Consider the following 15,023-nt stretch of genomic DNA (forward strand, 5'->3'; position numbering starts at 1 on the left):
CCAGGGCCCCTGTTCCAGGCGCGGTGAGCTGCGTCTCTCCCACCCCGAGCCCCCGGCCCGTGACCCTGCTGCCGACGGCTCGAGCGAGGGGTGGGCGGGGGCGCCGGAACCGCGCAGCTTTGGCGGAGGGGGGCTTTGCGTCTCGCTGCAGGAAGCTAACTGAAGCCAGGCAACTGCACAGGGCACTGCCAGCCTCGGATTTGCGGAAGGTGCCGCGAAAATGAATATTAATGGCGCCTTTCAACCTTTTTAAAGGATGTTCACATCCACATGCTCCTCTGCAAGACAGTCGGAGCGGGTCCTTCTCTCCCCACTTGACAGATGAGGCAACCGCGGCTCAAGGAGAAAAGCAACCTAGCCAAGGTCATGCAGCTCCTCCCGGCGAAGGCAGCGCTGAGCGGCCGTTTCCTGAGGGGCTTTTTGCTCTCTGCTGCTTCGTTTAGTTTAGGGGCTGGGCTCCCTGCTCGGACTTCTGCTGCCCCTCTTCCCATTCCCTGCTTCCCAGTCCATTTCCTGGGCTGTCCTGCCTTGAACCCACCCTTCCCATTTCAACCCACTCTTCTCTCTGGGCCCCTGCCTTTGACGCCTCAGCCCTGATCCCCACCCCCTTCCTCTGATTCCAAGCCTCCCCAGGCAGGGGCTTTGCTGACGTAGCCCATCCCCATAATTTGCTCTCAAGGTGAAGGCTGGAGGCAACCTGAGGGACTGAGGTCAGACCTCACCAGGATTCTCCGATGGGGGGTGGGGGGAGGCTTAACTGGAGATGGGAGGTCCAGAGGGCTTGGGTAGGTCAAAAGTAGCAGCATTTCCTCTTATATCCATCTCTCCCTGCCCGTCCACCCGAATCACCAGAGATGGTCCCATCCTCCAGACCGCCTCTACTCCCCACCCTGCCCCAGTGAGGTCAGAAGTCTGGGTTCGCAGGGGGCCACGGAGAGGGAGATGAGGCAGGTGTATTCCTTTGCCGCTACCCCGGTGCTCAGCTGGGATGTAGATGACATCAAATGTATTGAGTGAAGTGGCCCACAGACTTCTAAAACCTCACTTGTCCAGATTTCAGAAGAGGGGTTGGGGAGGGTCTGAGGGGCTGTCAAGTGGAGGCTGGGTGGGATGGGGGCTGGAGAGCAGGAAGGAGATTTAGCGAGTGATGGTTGCAGACCCTGTGCCCCTGATACCATTCGAGCACCACCCACCTCACCCCCAGGAGTGCAGCTGCTCCCAGGAACAGGGAGCAGAGCCCTAATCCTGAGCTTGGTGAAGCCCTTCTAACTGCCGACTCTCCCTCCGGCCCCTCCTGCCTGCGCTATGTCTAACCCTAACCCCCAGCCAGCCAGCTGTCTCTGCCCATCGCCTCTGGGTGAAACCTGCCTGTCCATGTGTCTGCCCCCCCCGCCCCCCCCGGCCCCCCCGCCCCCCCTGCCCCCCCGCCCCCCCTGCCCCACCTGCCCCCCCTGCCCCCCCTGCCCCCCCGCCCCCCCCGCCCCCCCGCCTCCCCTGCCCCCCTGCCCCCCCCGCCCCCCCCCCGCCCCCCCCCGCGCCCCCCTGCCCCCCCCCCCCCTGCCCCCCCGCCCCCCGCCCCCCCCGCCCCCCCCGCCCCCCCCCGCCCCCCCCGCCCCCCCGCCCCCCCGCCCCCCCCGCCCCCCCCGCGCCCCCCCGCCCCCCCGCCCCCCCGCCCCCCCCGCCCCCCCCGCCCCCCCCGCCCCCTGCGCCCCCTGCCCCCCTGCCCCCCTGCCCCCTGCCCCCCTGCCCCCCCTGCCCCCCTGCCCCCCCGCCCCCCCCGCCCCCCCCTGCCCCCCCTGCCCCCTGCCCCCCTGCCCCCCCTGCCCCCCCTGCCCCCCTGCCCCCCCTGCCCCCCCTGCCCCCCTGCCCCCCTGCCCCCCCGCCCCCCCTGCCCCACCTGCCCCTGTCACTCACACCTCCAGGGTGGCAGCCCAGAATGGAGCCCACGCCGGCCATTCCCCACCAGCACAGATGGGCCACTGGGAGTGGGGCCCCCAGCCACCCAAGAACTGAAGCTCTAAGTTGGCCAAATAAAAAATCCACGTGTATAGTCCCTCTCCCTCCTAGATGGGCCTTTTAAAAGGGACTCCCCAGGCAGCAACATTAGGACTGGTCACTAGGCTGACTGACATGGAGGTTAGCCCAGAGAGGACAGCTGCCCCGGGGAAGCCCCTTTCCCCATCAGATGCTCTCCCACTTAATAAGGCCAGTGGTACTCACTGATCTGCTGAAGAGGCCCTGAGAGGGAGACTTCCAGAGCCCCCAGAGGGCTAGCCAGCCACCAGGGATCGGCGACCCACACGAAGGGCCAAAATTCTAAGGACTCTGGCCTCTTTTGCTGAGAACATGCCTTCCTTGGGGTCACAACCAAATGTGGCCACTGTAAACCTGACTGCCTCCTCTATATCGGGCTCCAGCACCAGCACCCATCCCAAGTCCTGGAGCCCCTGCCTCTCCTATTCCACAGCCCTTCCAACCTATTCCCATCCTCTCAGGTCCCCTGGGCTCCCTCAGGCTCCCGGTGGACCTTCCAAGCTTGCTTGTGGCAGGACGGTGCTGCCTGGCCCCTTTGGTCTCTAGGCCTCGCGTCCCTGACTCCAGCCCTTCCTTCACACCTTTGAGGCATTAGGGACATCAGCTTCTGGTGGCTGAGTCTGCCGAGGGATCCTCAGACCCCTTAACTTGGGGTCTGTCCCTAGAGAGGGCCTCTCTCTGGCCTTCATGGCAGAGGCCGTCAGCAAAGCCCCAGAGTCTTCCTGCCGGGATGCAGAGGTTGTTCAGCCCTAGGGCTTCCGGCTCACAGTGCCTACAGGGTCACCTGCTCCTTGCTCCTGAGACACAGAGAAACACTGTCCCAACGGATTAACAGACAGCCCAGCCCAGCGATGCCATGTCCCCCACCCCCACCCCCAGAGCAGGGGTAACACCTGGGCCCACAAGGAAAAGAACAGAAGACAACACGTCGGGTACCTAGGGGAGCCCCCACTTGGGGGGTACAGTCCCCAAGTCCCACCCCCAGCCCCTGACAGGAACCCCTGCGAACGCCTCCCTTCCCCGCCCGGGCACCCATCCCCGGCCAACCGCCTGACGACGTGTTCGGGTGCCAGGGCGCCGGCACAGTCCTGGGGCTGGGCCGCGGGCCGTGGCGCTCCCGCTAGAGGGGTGGGAGAGCGGGAGCCCCCCTCCCGGCCCCTCCCGACCATCCCTCCATTCAGCCCGAGCCAGCTCGCTCTCCCTCCCCCGCTAACTTTCCCCCACTCACCACCCCATGGACCAGAAACTCAAAAAGTTTGCTTTTCGTGGCTTTGCGCGCCCCTCCGGCAACTTCGTCCGCGGCCATCGGGGTGGGCTCAGCGGCTCCTCTCACTCTCTCTCTCTCTCTTCCTCTTTCTTTCCCTTTTCTGCCTTTTTTTTTTTTCCTCCAACTCTCCCCTCTGAGTCCTGCTGGGCTCTCTCACACTTCTACTCGAGCGGAGTGGGGAGGGGGCCCCTTCAGGGCTGCCCTGACGGCCCACGGCCCACGCCGCCGCCGCCCGCCCGCCGCCGCCGCCGCCGCCGCCGCCGCCGCCGCGGCTGCAGCATTCCTGCACTGATAAGACAGAAATAGTCCGGCGGCCCGGGGTCTGCCTGTTGACTCGGCGGGGACAGAAAAGCCTGCCTTTCCAACCCTCGCTGGCCAAACAGCGCAGATAAGCGGCGAGGCACGCCGGCCAGCCCGGCTCCCGGGCGCTGGGCAGCGGCACTGCAGCCCGAGGCCGCCCGAGGGCCGCGGGGAGGCGGCGCGGGGAGGGGACGCGAGGGGAGGTGGCGGGGGGCTCGCCGGCCCCCGGCCTCTCGCCGCAAATAGTTTCTCGGTTAGGGAATTCGCCGGCAGGGCCAGGCAGGGAACAGTCAGTTCCAACTTTGCCCCCAAGTGGCTCCTGCTGCATTTCTGAGGCCCTTTCCCCAGAGACCTGGCAGGCCAAGTAGGGAAACATTCGCTGGAAGGAATCCGGGGGGAGCCGGAGCCCGGAGGAGGCCTTTCTCCTGCACCGGGGCGGCAGGCGTGGGTGTGCCCCGGGAGGCGGGGTGCCCCTGCGTCCACAGATGTGTGCGCCCTTGTCTCACCCGCCGTGTGTGTCTGCACCCTCGTGTGGGCACGGCTCGGGGCTGTGGGTGTGGGTGTTTATGTGCGTGCACACACAAATGCCGCCTCTGTGTGCCTCTCTCCACGAGAGCCTCCGGTGCGCGCGCGTGCGTGCGTGTGCGTGTGTGGCGGGACACGGTCTGTGCCTCCCAGCCCTGTGTGAGTCTATTTCGGGGCATGTGAGTCTTTGTCTTTATGTGAGAGAGTGAGGGCAGTAGGGGAGGTATTTCGGAAACAGGGAGGTGGATCAGGCTCGTGAGAACAGGAAGAGAAGCTGTGGGGGCAGGCCAGGAGCCGGCGTGGACGGCGGGGGGGCGGGGGCAGAGGGAGGTGAGCAGGACCCGACGGCTCTGGAGTCGGGGGTGGGGTAGGGGACCTTGAGGAGCTGGGGCGCTGGGTGTGGGAGGGCCAGCCTCAAGACCCCAGAGAAAGCAGGGGTAGCGGTGGGGCTACAAGGGAGCCCCAGAAGGGGTGGCGTGGAGGGAGCTGGCAGTCGCTGGGACGAAGGAGGGACAGGATACAGGAGGGGCAAATCCTGAGCTTCCCCAGGCCAGGAGCCCTGGCCCCACCCATGCCCCAAGCCACACCCCTCTCTCCTCCTTCTGGAGGAAGAGCCCCAGGGCTTTGGGACAGAGTGGGTCAAGTTTATGGGCCTCCTGGGGCTGTACTGTCAGTATCCAGGTGAGGATGGGGCAGTGCCTGGGGGACTTTGTTGGGAAATTTATCTGAAGTTAGATACTGAAGACCCAGCATTACCCTGGGGCGGGGTGCAGTGGGGTGGTCCTGACCCTCAAACCTTCAGAACGCCTTCAGAGGTCAGGACAAAGAACCGAGGGAGTGTTCTGGCTACGGAGGCTTTTTTGCCTGCAGCCTGATTTCCTTGGGCCCCCTTGTGCTTCTGTTTGTCACCGTCCATTTAGGTGCCCACTGTCAATCCCCTGAAAGGCTAGAGAGGGCCTGTGGTCCACGATGCCCCTCCTCTACCACCAGCTTAGCAGGGGACCTAGAGATCCCCTTCCTACTACATCTTTACCCAGGCTTACCCACCCCCCCGCCAGACCCACACTCTCAGAGACTGGGCCCTGCTGGGGTGGGAAGGGGTGGGTGTTTGCCATAGGCCATGAAGGTGGCTGCTGGTAACCTGGGGAGCTAACCTCTCCAGTCTCTCCGCTAACTTCCAAAACCTCTTGCTCATTCCCGTTTCCAAGCCTCTGCTCCTGTTCTTTTGCCTGGAATCCCCATGCTGCTCCTCCGCCTGTCCTAATCACATTCATTCTTTAAAGCCCGGCTTGGGCCCCACCTCCTCCAGGAAGCCTTCCCTGGTCCCACTCCTGTGCACAGATCTTTCTGTTCTCTGAATGCCCACTGCCATCTACCATGGCCATGAACTGGCACTCTACTGACTAATGTCTCACGTTCCCTGCGTTTCGTGTGTGTTATGTTTGGCTTTCCAAATAGGCTGCCGCCCCCTGAAGTCTGAGGCTGGTCTTAAGTGCCACTCTCCCTCCGTGCCTGCACACAGGGACTGGACGTGACCAATGCCTGCTAACACTTGCAACCACCCAAAGCTCAGTGGCCCAGTGGACAGAGCTCATACTCTGCCGCTTACCTGAAGCACCCCGCCCCCCTGTGGGTGCTTCTAGCATGGACATGTGACACCTTGGAGGTTCTGGTGGACAGGGGCAGGGGCAGACACCTCTAGGCTTTCTGTAAAGCTCCGAGGTCTCAACTCTTGGAGAGGCCTTTTGGGAAAAGAAGACAGCAGAGGAGGTGCATCAGCACAGTGGGAACACCAAGCATCTGTGAGGGGGCTGATCTTGGTGGTGGAGGAGTTTGCAGGAGGTGGTTAGGCCAACGGAGGTGAGTATCGCTCGGGTCCATAGATAACAGCCTCCTGGGCCACCCCAGGATGAGCGCCTCGCCCTGCAGCCCCCTCTCTGGGAGACATCCTTACGCATATACAGGCAACAGATATATAGGGCATACCTGCCCCCAGGCACACACACCAATGCAAACACCAGAGGAACAAGGAGACACATAGATTTGCACACACAGGCACAACGTGATCACCAATGCAGCCCACTCGCAAGACCTCAGCCGGCAGACACGTGTGCATGCTGCTTTTGCAGGGGCGACCCTAGGTGTGCGGACACCGGGGAGCCTTAAGACCAGAAAGCAGAGGCGCCAGTGAGGGTGTCCCGGGCCAGGACTCCCACCTCACAAAGGCCAGGCTCCCCAACGGCTCAGCCCCAGAAGGGCGCTCAGCAGTGCCACGCCGCCTGCCGGCTCCTGCGTCCTGCCGGGTGGGAAGGAGGCCCGGGGCAAGCCCCGATTCCAACGGGCAGGGGCCCGTCCTCCCGGCTCAACCCGGCCCTTAGGCTCGGCCGACCGGCCCAGGCCGCGCTCCGGGCAGGCCGTGCGCGTGTCCGGGCAGAGGGCGGCCGCCCGGAGCCGGAGTCCCCCCTGCCGTCCCCCCATCTCTCCTTCCCTCGCCGAAGCACCACCAGCACCAAATGGCAAAGCGCCGCTCCCCGCGCAGGGAGAGATGCGCCGCGGCCGGCGGGACGGGCTCGGCGGCCCCCCCCACGACGCCCGAGCGGGCGGCGGCCAGGCGCTGGGGGTCTCGTCCGGGACCGCGGCCGCCCTCCCTCGCCCTCACCCGCCCGGTAACCGGGCAGCGGCGGGAGCCGGGCCTGGGCATGCGCACTGCGGCCTCCCTCCCGGTGAAGGTCAGCCCAGGGCCTAGCTGCAGGACTCAAAGGCGGCGGGGCGGGGTGGGGGGGGGGGGGGTGGGCGTGAGGCGGAGGCGGGAGGAGGGATGCAGCGGAGAGACTTAACTCCTTCCCCGCAGGAGGATGGCCACCAAGGCTGGGGCCGGAGCCTGGAGTCCCACCCTCCCGCCTTCTGCGGAGGTCCCGCGGCGGGCACACAGCTCAGGGGGAGGGGGGAGGAGGGAAGGAGGGGGAAGCGCGGGGGGGGGCGGGGGGGGCGGGAGAATGGAAAGAAGGAGGCTAGAAGAGGAGGGAAGCCGGGAAGGGGAGAGGGAGGAAGGCGAGGGAGGAACAAAGGAAACCAGACTGAAGGGAGAGACCTCTTTCCGCCGCCTATATCCCCAGCAATGAAGCTTTCCTTAGTGACATGAAATTACCGTCATACACTGGGGCGTGTGTGTGTGCGTGTGTGTGTGTGTGTGTGTGTGTGTGTGTGTGTGTGAGAGAGAGAGAGAGAGAGAGAGAGAGAGAATGAAGTGAGACCACCTGGAGCTTTCAGGCTGAGGACCCCTGATTTCTGTGTCTGGTCCATCCCTAAACCCAGCCAGCCCCCACTTTCTTCTCTGGTCACTAAACCCCAGGGCATGCCAGGAGGCCCAGAGGCAGCTCTGATCCAGCCTACCTGCCTGGTCCAAGTCCCAGGCCCCCAGAGAGCCCTGGCTAGACCTCAGGGCTGGGTGAAGGGGAGTCTGCACCTCAGGCCCACCTCCAGCGAGGGGCTTCCTCCAGCCAGCAGACAGGACATCCGCAGACAGGACCGCGGCATTGTGGCACAGTCCTCGCCTCCTCCTGGCTGCCCCCACTGCTCTTCTCAGGCCAGAGCAGCGCTGGTCACCTCCCTCCTTGTGTGAGAATGTTTCTGTGCCCAGGACATCCTCTGCTACTATCAAGGGGTTTGTCTGTCTCTGTGTCACTTCATCTTTCTGTGTCAGTTTTGCAAACACAAACAAGAGAGACAAATATGCTAGAAAGAAGCAAAAAAAAAAAAAGAAAAAGTAGGATGCCAAAACCATCGTGTGACCTTGGGCAAGTCACTGTACCTCCGTGTCCCTCAGGGAGTGAAGCGCTGGGCCTCTGGGGCCCAGAGGGAAGGCCCATTTTGCATTCTCAGCCAGTTTTCTCTCACTCCCCTCAGGGCCACCATTAATCAGGTGGTCCCATGTAGCAAAAAACGAGCCACACTAGCTTGGACCCCCTTCTGGTGAGGAGGGGGTCGGTCTGAGGGGAGGTGTGTATATGGAATACTGATGGGTGCTATAACGCCCCAGCTGGCTGCCACAGCCTAGGGGCTGGAACATAGGGTGGGGCTCCACCTGGAGGGGGACGGCAGGTAGGTGTCCCACAGAACTATCCTTGCTCCCCACCCATCTTCCTCTGGACCAACACTGGCCTGTCTGGCTAGATTCGGGGCAAAAGCAAGAGGGATCCGAGGCCTCAGAATCCTCAGGACTCCAAGCAGAGGCGAGCCTCTTCCTCTCTTCTGGCAGCGTAGGTGCCTACCTCACTCCACCGGCCTGGGGAGACCCACCCATCCCCATACGCCCCCTGTGGGGCTGCAGCCATCCCTCCTGCCCTGCTTGTGCCCCAGGGCTCCCAGACCCCAGCCATCCTCTTTCCTGGCAGACAGGAGCCCCATCCCAGTGCCTGCGATTCCTCTCCTCTTTCTCCCGCAGCTCAGTGCTCCCTCCTGACCAGTGCCAGGATAACCTCCTGGTGGTCAGCGCCCCTGTCCTCCCGCCAGGAAGCTTCTGAGGCCTCCGCTACTGCTCTGACCAGGTGGCCAGAGGGATTTCTGGGAACCACTGCATTCTGAGGTCTGGGATGTCACCTGAGTGAAGAAAACTGAATACGCAAAAAAGATTCATATACACACTACCAAATGTAAAACAGATAGCTAGTGGGAAGCAGCCGCATAGCACAGGGAGATCAGCTCGGTGCTTTGGGACCACCTAGAGGGGTGGGACAGGGAGTGTGGGAGGGAGGGAGACGCAAGAGGGAGGGGATATGGGGACATATGTATATGTATAGCTGATTCACTTTGTTACACAGCAGAAACTAACACAACAATGTACAGCAATTATTCTCCAATAACGATGTTAAAAAAAAAAGATTCATCTGCATTGCCTTAAAGATTTTCTGGGGGGAATTAAGCCAAGTGGAAGTGGGAAGCAGAATGTACAGATGAAACATTCATGGAAGCCACACGCGGGCCTGGTCTCCCCATGTCTTAAACTTCATTAGGAGGCAAGGGCGAGCCCCGCTCACAGGGTCTGAAAGGGCACTTTCTACTCTGTCCCCTCCCCTCCTGACGCAACGCTGCCTCTCTGCCCTGGCAGCCCCTGGGGGCGCCCGCCTTCCTGTCCCCATGCCCTTGTTCCCACTGCATCAGGAGCCATGGAAAGCCCCAGACTCCCCTCAACTCCTGCACCCCCGGCCCCACAGGGCTCTGGGCGCCCCTCTTCGGCTGCCATCTCCCACCGAGCCCTTCCCTGTGTGGTCTGTCAGAAGGAGACTCTCCAATACACTCGGCTACTTCTGTGCACATCCCTTTTGCCTTCTTGTGATGTAGCTGGGCTCCCCGCTGAGTAACCCCCCCAAACCCTCCATGTGGGGGGCAGTGGTCTTCCCAGAGTCCCCACTGCCACTGGCCTCGAGGCGGGGTAGGGACCCTCCTTGCCCCTCACTGCTGCTTCCAGACCCCTGGCTTTGCATCTTACCCCCATGTACGTACGGCGCCTTCTTTTCTGGAGGCTTCTAGCTCCTGGCTCACAGTCACTCCTCTGTCACCCCTGACCTCTTCCCGCTGCTCTCCTGGATCCTCACGGGCAGCCCTTCCCGTACCCCAGGGCTCTGGGTTCCTTGGCTGCCTCTCCTCCAGCGACCCTCTACCCTCCCTCAGTCACTCACGCCAGCGTCACCTCTTGGACCCTGTCATTCCAGGACCTGCGCCCCCCCCCCCAATCTCAGTCCTAAGCTCCCCACTCTCAGACCACCATCTCCTTTTTGTCTAGCCCCCTGACCCCCAAAGCCTGTGACGCCACTGGAACCGCTGGTCTGTCTTTTTTTTTTTGCGGTACGCGGGCCTCTCACTGCTGTGGCCTCTCCCGTTGCGGAGCACAGGCTCCGGACGCGCAGGCTCAGCGGCCACGGCTCACGGGCCCAGCCGCTCCGCGGCATGTGGGATCTTCCCGGACCGGGGCACGAACCCGCGTCCCCTGCATCGGCAGTGGCCTCTCAACCACTGTGCCAGCAGGGAAGCCCTGGTCTGTCTCTTTGACCTGCACCCCTCATCACAACCACACCGCCCTGACATATACTCTTTTTCATTTTTAGTTATGGTAAAACATACATAACGTAAAATTTACCATTTTAACCTCCTTTGCATATACTCTTGACTCTCTTACTTAAGAGTTAAACTCGGCTTCACCAACTCCTCCCCTGCACCCCAGGACCTAAACGTGGCTGGAGAGGCGCACCACTGCCCTAACCTGGTCTCACTGTCATTTCCAGAGCTTGGACTTCAACTGGCCTCATCCTGCCCTGCCGTCCCCCTCTTTCCCTAGACCATTCAGGTCCTTTCCCGCTCCCACTCCCCTATGTGAGTTTTCCACATCTTCTCCCTCCTCCAACCTCCAACTCCTCCCCCGCCTCACTCCCAGCTGATGCCCTTGCTTCCCACTTCCCTGAGAAAACAGAAGCTTCTGAAGAACTTCCAGAGTTCTCCACCTCCTGGCAACTCTCTCGCCTGGTTCCTACAGCTGAGTTATCTGTGCTCCGATCGAAAGCCGGCCATCCCCGTGCATGTGAGCTCCTGTCCCCCCCAGCACACTTGAGGGCGTTACTCCAGCAAACCTCCCCCACACCATCACATCAACAGCTTAGCTCTCTCTATTGCATTGCTCCCATCAGCATGCTAAAGCACTGTCACCTTCCCTGTCTGAGAAACGCTCACATAACCTGCTTATCCCATTGGTTACTGCCCAGTTGCAATAAAATTTCTCAAAAGTGTTGTCTACGTTTGCTGCCTCGGTTCTCCTCGAATTCCAGTCCCTCCAGGCGCACATCTCACGGCCCCACTGAAAACGCTGCCGTCTGGCCACCGCCAATGATCCCACATCGCCAAGTGCAGCCGTCAGTCCTCGGGCATCACCTTGCTTCTCCAGCCTCAGCATCCCACACAGTTGATCACTCTCTCCTCTTTTAAATACTCTTCCCTTCACTCGTAAGACACTGCCCTCTCCTGGTTTTCCTCCTGCCTCCCTCGCTGTTCCTCCTCAGTCTCCTTGGCTGTCTGGACCTCTTTCCCTCTCAGGGTGGGGTGCCCCAGGGCCAGTCCTTGGTCCTCTTCACTGCTCTACAATCATTCTTTGGAGATTTCATCCATCCCCCAATCTCAGAGTTTTAAATGCCTTCTATATGTTGACAACTCCCATTTTCCTCCAGCCCATTTTCTCTCCCAATCCTTGGACTCATGTATCCAGTGGTCTGCTCACATACTGTCGATTCCACCTGGACCCTGAATAGATATGCCCACAATGAAACTCCTGCTCTCCCACCTCAAACCTGGCTCACTACCCACTCTCCTTCCAACCGCTCAGGCCTGTGACCTTGGCATCATCCTGGAATCCTGTCTTTTTCTCACATCCCACATCCAATCAGAAAGCAAGTCCTGTTGGCTCTGGATCCAGCATCCAACCCCTTCTCACTTCTCCACTGCTACCACCCTGGTCCAATCCATCAATAAGGAACAGCTTTGCTTCCAACCTGGCCCCCGACCCTCTCTTCTCAACACGCAACCAGAACGGTCCCCTTTTAGGAAGGGGAGTTAGATGGCATCACTTCTGCTCGAAACCTTCCCAAGCCCCCCCCCCCCCATCTCATTGCCAGTGAGGGTCAGGTCGTGCAGGTCCCCAGACCCAGCCCCATGCCACTCTCTGCTCCCTCTGTGTCCTCACCTGCTGCATCTCCGTCACTCTTCTCTCTGCTCCAGCCTTTCGGGCTTGGAGCCTGCTGTTCCCTCTGCCAGGAATGCTCTTCCTCCAGCTAACTGTCGCCTCCCTGAAGTCTTTGTTCCCATGTCCCCTTCTCAGCGGGGCACTCTCCGTCCACCCTATTAGAAGTCACCACCTGCCCCTCCCCTGCCAGCTCTTTGTCTCTTTCATTCTGCTGGGTTTCCTTCCCGTCCTGCACACCTTCCTCCATCCTTTATAACCTACTTACTTATGATGTTTAGCGTTCACTTCTCTCTCCTCCGTTAGAATGTAAGCGCCCCAAAGGCAGGGATCTTTATGCCTTGTTCATGGATAAATCCCAAGGAGAGACCCCAACATCTCAAAGGTGTGGGTAAAGAGAACCCACTCCCAGTCTACTCAGGATTGCCAGCGTGCTTCCAAACGCTGGGTGATGTTACAACCCGGGCTCGTGTTTCATAGGATTAATAACAACATCATCTCAGATGTGGGAGTCTGCTGTTGAACAAGCACTTTCGCACACATCAACCTGTCCGACTGACAGAGACCCTGCCGGGTGGGGGCTGGGATCCCCCTTCTAAAGATAAGGAAGAGGAGGCTCTAAGGACCCGTGGGACCTGCCAGAAGTCACTGTGCTGTTACAGCCTGGGGCTGGGGCTGCAGAACGGGTCTCCCAACCTCAAGGTCCCTGCCTTCTCTCCTTCATCTCAGTCTGCCTCTCTGATGGCCCCTCACGGAGTGCCTGCCTGCTGGGGATAGACACACACACACACACACACACACACACACACGCACGTGTGCCCCGCCACCTTCCCCAAACACCTGCTTTTTAAAGAAGGAAATCAATATCCCCAGAGGCCTGCGCATTTAAGCTGAATTACCCTCAATTATCTTTTAAAATACACTCCCCAAAATTCTCAGATTGTTTCAAACATGGGAATATAAATTCTAGAAAATTTGCCATCGAGGTGTCTAAAATAAATGTCAATGCGTTGGAGGAAGTTGCATCATTTCCGATGTAAGAGTTACCTTTTAGCCAAACAAATGAAACCCAGTTAAACTCTGAACAAGCCCCTGGCTCCTCGCTCCTGTGGGTGGATCAGCGGGCCGTTCGCGGGCTTCTCCTGGCTGGACAGATGGACACACACGTGTGTGTCCGTGGAACTCCTGGGTAGGATCCACACACACGGATTGCCACGTTGGCACGCCGCCCTGTCCTCCAGGAGCCACCGCAGGTACTTCCTTTGGGAACACGTGGTTACCTGCCCACAGGCCACGGGCAGCCCCAGTGCCACCTCGTCCTGCCTTCCTGGCGCCATGCGATGGCCATAGGTCTGGAGAACTCAGAGGGCCCGCCCTGGCCTAAGAAGGGTAGGAGAAATGATCCAAGCAAAAGGCAAAAGTGGGCCCCAGGCTTCTTGTTGAGAGGAGAGGTCTGTGAGGGCTGCCTGTGATCAAGCATTTCATGGTCAAAGCCCGGCTCAGCCCCCGCCATGTCCCCACACAGCACACCCTGGAAGTCTCTGGGGCTCAAACAGCTGTGGTGACAACAGGAGGCCTCGTGAAGACTCACCACGGAGCGGGAGGGGGAAGGAGACGGAGTGGGGTGGTCGCAGGGCCTGGACCTGCTTGGTGCACCACTCCTGGTTTCTGCAAGCCTTAGTAACAGGCCAGCTGGTGTCCCTCACCCCGACCTGTATAATGAACCCCTCCAGGTAGCCCGTCCGCCTGCCCTGACCCCGTGCCTCTTGCTCCCAGATCTGGGCACTTGCCTTGGCCACTGCAAGCCAGTCTGTCCTGGGCCAGGGCTGTGACAACGGGGCCTTACTGCCCTGCCCGTTGCTCCGGTTCTTCTGGAGTCCTGTCCTCCCCCAGGCCCTGCACCCACTGCCCTCCCTGGGTGGGGTCTCTGTAGGCTCCATGGTGTGACGGCTCTGAGCTTGGACTCAAGAACAGGGCTTCTCGGGCTTCCCTGGTGGTGCAGTGGTTGAGAGTCCGCCTGCCGATGCAGGGGACACGGGTTCGTGCCCCAGTCCGGGAAGATCCCACATGCCGCGGAGCAGCTAGGCCCATGAGCCATGGCCGCTGAGCCTGCGCGTCCGGAGCCTGTGCTCCGCAACAGGACAGGCCACAACAGTGAGAGGCCCGCGTACCGCAAAAAAAAAAAAAACAGGGCTTCTCACCCCCGGCATTGTTGACATTTTGGGGCTGGATAATTCTTTTTTTTTTTTTTTGGCTGTGCCGCGCGGCACATGGGATCTTAGTTCCCCGACCAGGGATCGACCCCAAGTCCCCTGCATTGGAAGCACAGAGCCTTAGCCACTGGACCACCAGGGAAGTTCCGTGGATAATTCTTTATTGTGGGAGCCGTCTCGAGTATCGAATGATGCTAGGAATACCTCTAGCCTCTATCCAGTAAATTCTACCAGCACGTTCCTCTCCCCATCTCCTGGCATTGTCCTTTGTCCCCGGAGGGTGAAATTGCCCAGGGTTGAGAACCACTGCTCTAGAGTCAGACAGTCTTGGGATGTCACCAGTCATGCCTGGTGCAGCCTCTGAGTGATCATAACCTTGCACAAGTCACCGTCAGCCTCATTTTCCGTGTCTGCAAGACACAGAGCCCTTCACCTGACTCACAGGTGGATGTGAGGATTCAAGTGAGGTCGTATAAGGACTTCCCTGGCGGTCCAGTGGTTAAGACTCCGCGCTTCCACTGCAGAGGGCACGGGTTCGATCCCTGGTGTGGGAACTGAGATCCTGCATGCCACAAGGCGCGGCCAAAAAATTAAAAGAAAAAGCAGTCGTGCATGTGCAGACTTCAGCACAGCGTCTGGCGCAGAGTAAACACTTAATGAATCGTCTGCTATTACTAGCTTCCGCTGCTAAGCCTGCCAGACCCGGGGGCCTCGGCCGCCGCTGCTCTGCCTTACCTCTGGGTCCCGCCGCCCACCAACCCCCAGCTAGGGGCCTAGTGAATACGGGAGCCCTCAGAGCCCTTCACCTGCGGGCTGTCCCAAATGCCATGGAGGGTACCCGTGAGGGGTTGGCCAGGTGGTTATTCATAGTGGCCAATCATGGACGCTCAGGGAGCCAAAGGGGAGCCTGGGTTCTACCCAAATCACTGGAAGCTTCCTTGAGCAGAGAACGGCCATTAGT

General features: G+C 60.6%; 1 protein-coding gene across 7 annotated transcripts in view; it reads right to left on the minus strand.

Moving 5' to 3' along the window:
• The window catches only part of SMARCD3 (SWI/SNF related BAF chromatin remodeling complex subunit D3), a 44,015-nt gene that overhangs the window by 6,492 nt on the left and 22,500 nt on the right, over positions 1–15,023 (minus strand). The window contains exons 1-2 of one of the 7 annotated variants that reach the window (XM_033863516.2): positions 3,263–3,866; positions 2,616–2,831 (exon numbers count right to left, since the gene is read on the minus strand). The exons of 4 other annotated variants lie outside the window; for them this stretch is intronic. In XM_033863516.2, the coding sequence (XP_033719407.1) occupies positions 2,616–2,723 (108 nt within the window). In that variant the 5' untranslated portion in view covers positions 2,724–2,831; positions 3,263–3,866. Of the gene's footprint in view, positions 1–2,615; positions 2,841–3,262; positions 3,867–15,023 lie in introns of those variants that run through there. 2 more of the 7 variants (XM_033863517.2, XM_073810101.1) reach the window with 2 other exon arrangements.

Source organism: Tursiops truncatus, chromosome 9 (assembly GCF_011762595.2).
Source record: "Tursiops truncatus isolate mTurTru1 chromosome 9, mTurTru1.mat.Y, whole genome shotgun sequence".
NCBI classification, from domain to species: domain Eukaryota; kingdom Metazoa; phylum Chordata; class Mammalia; order Artiodactyla; family Delphinidae; genus Tursiops; species Tursiops truncatus.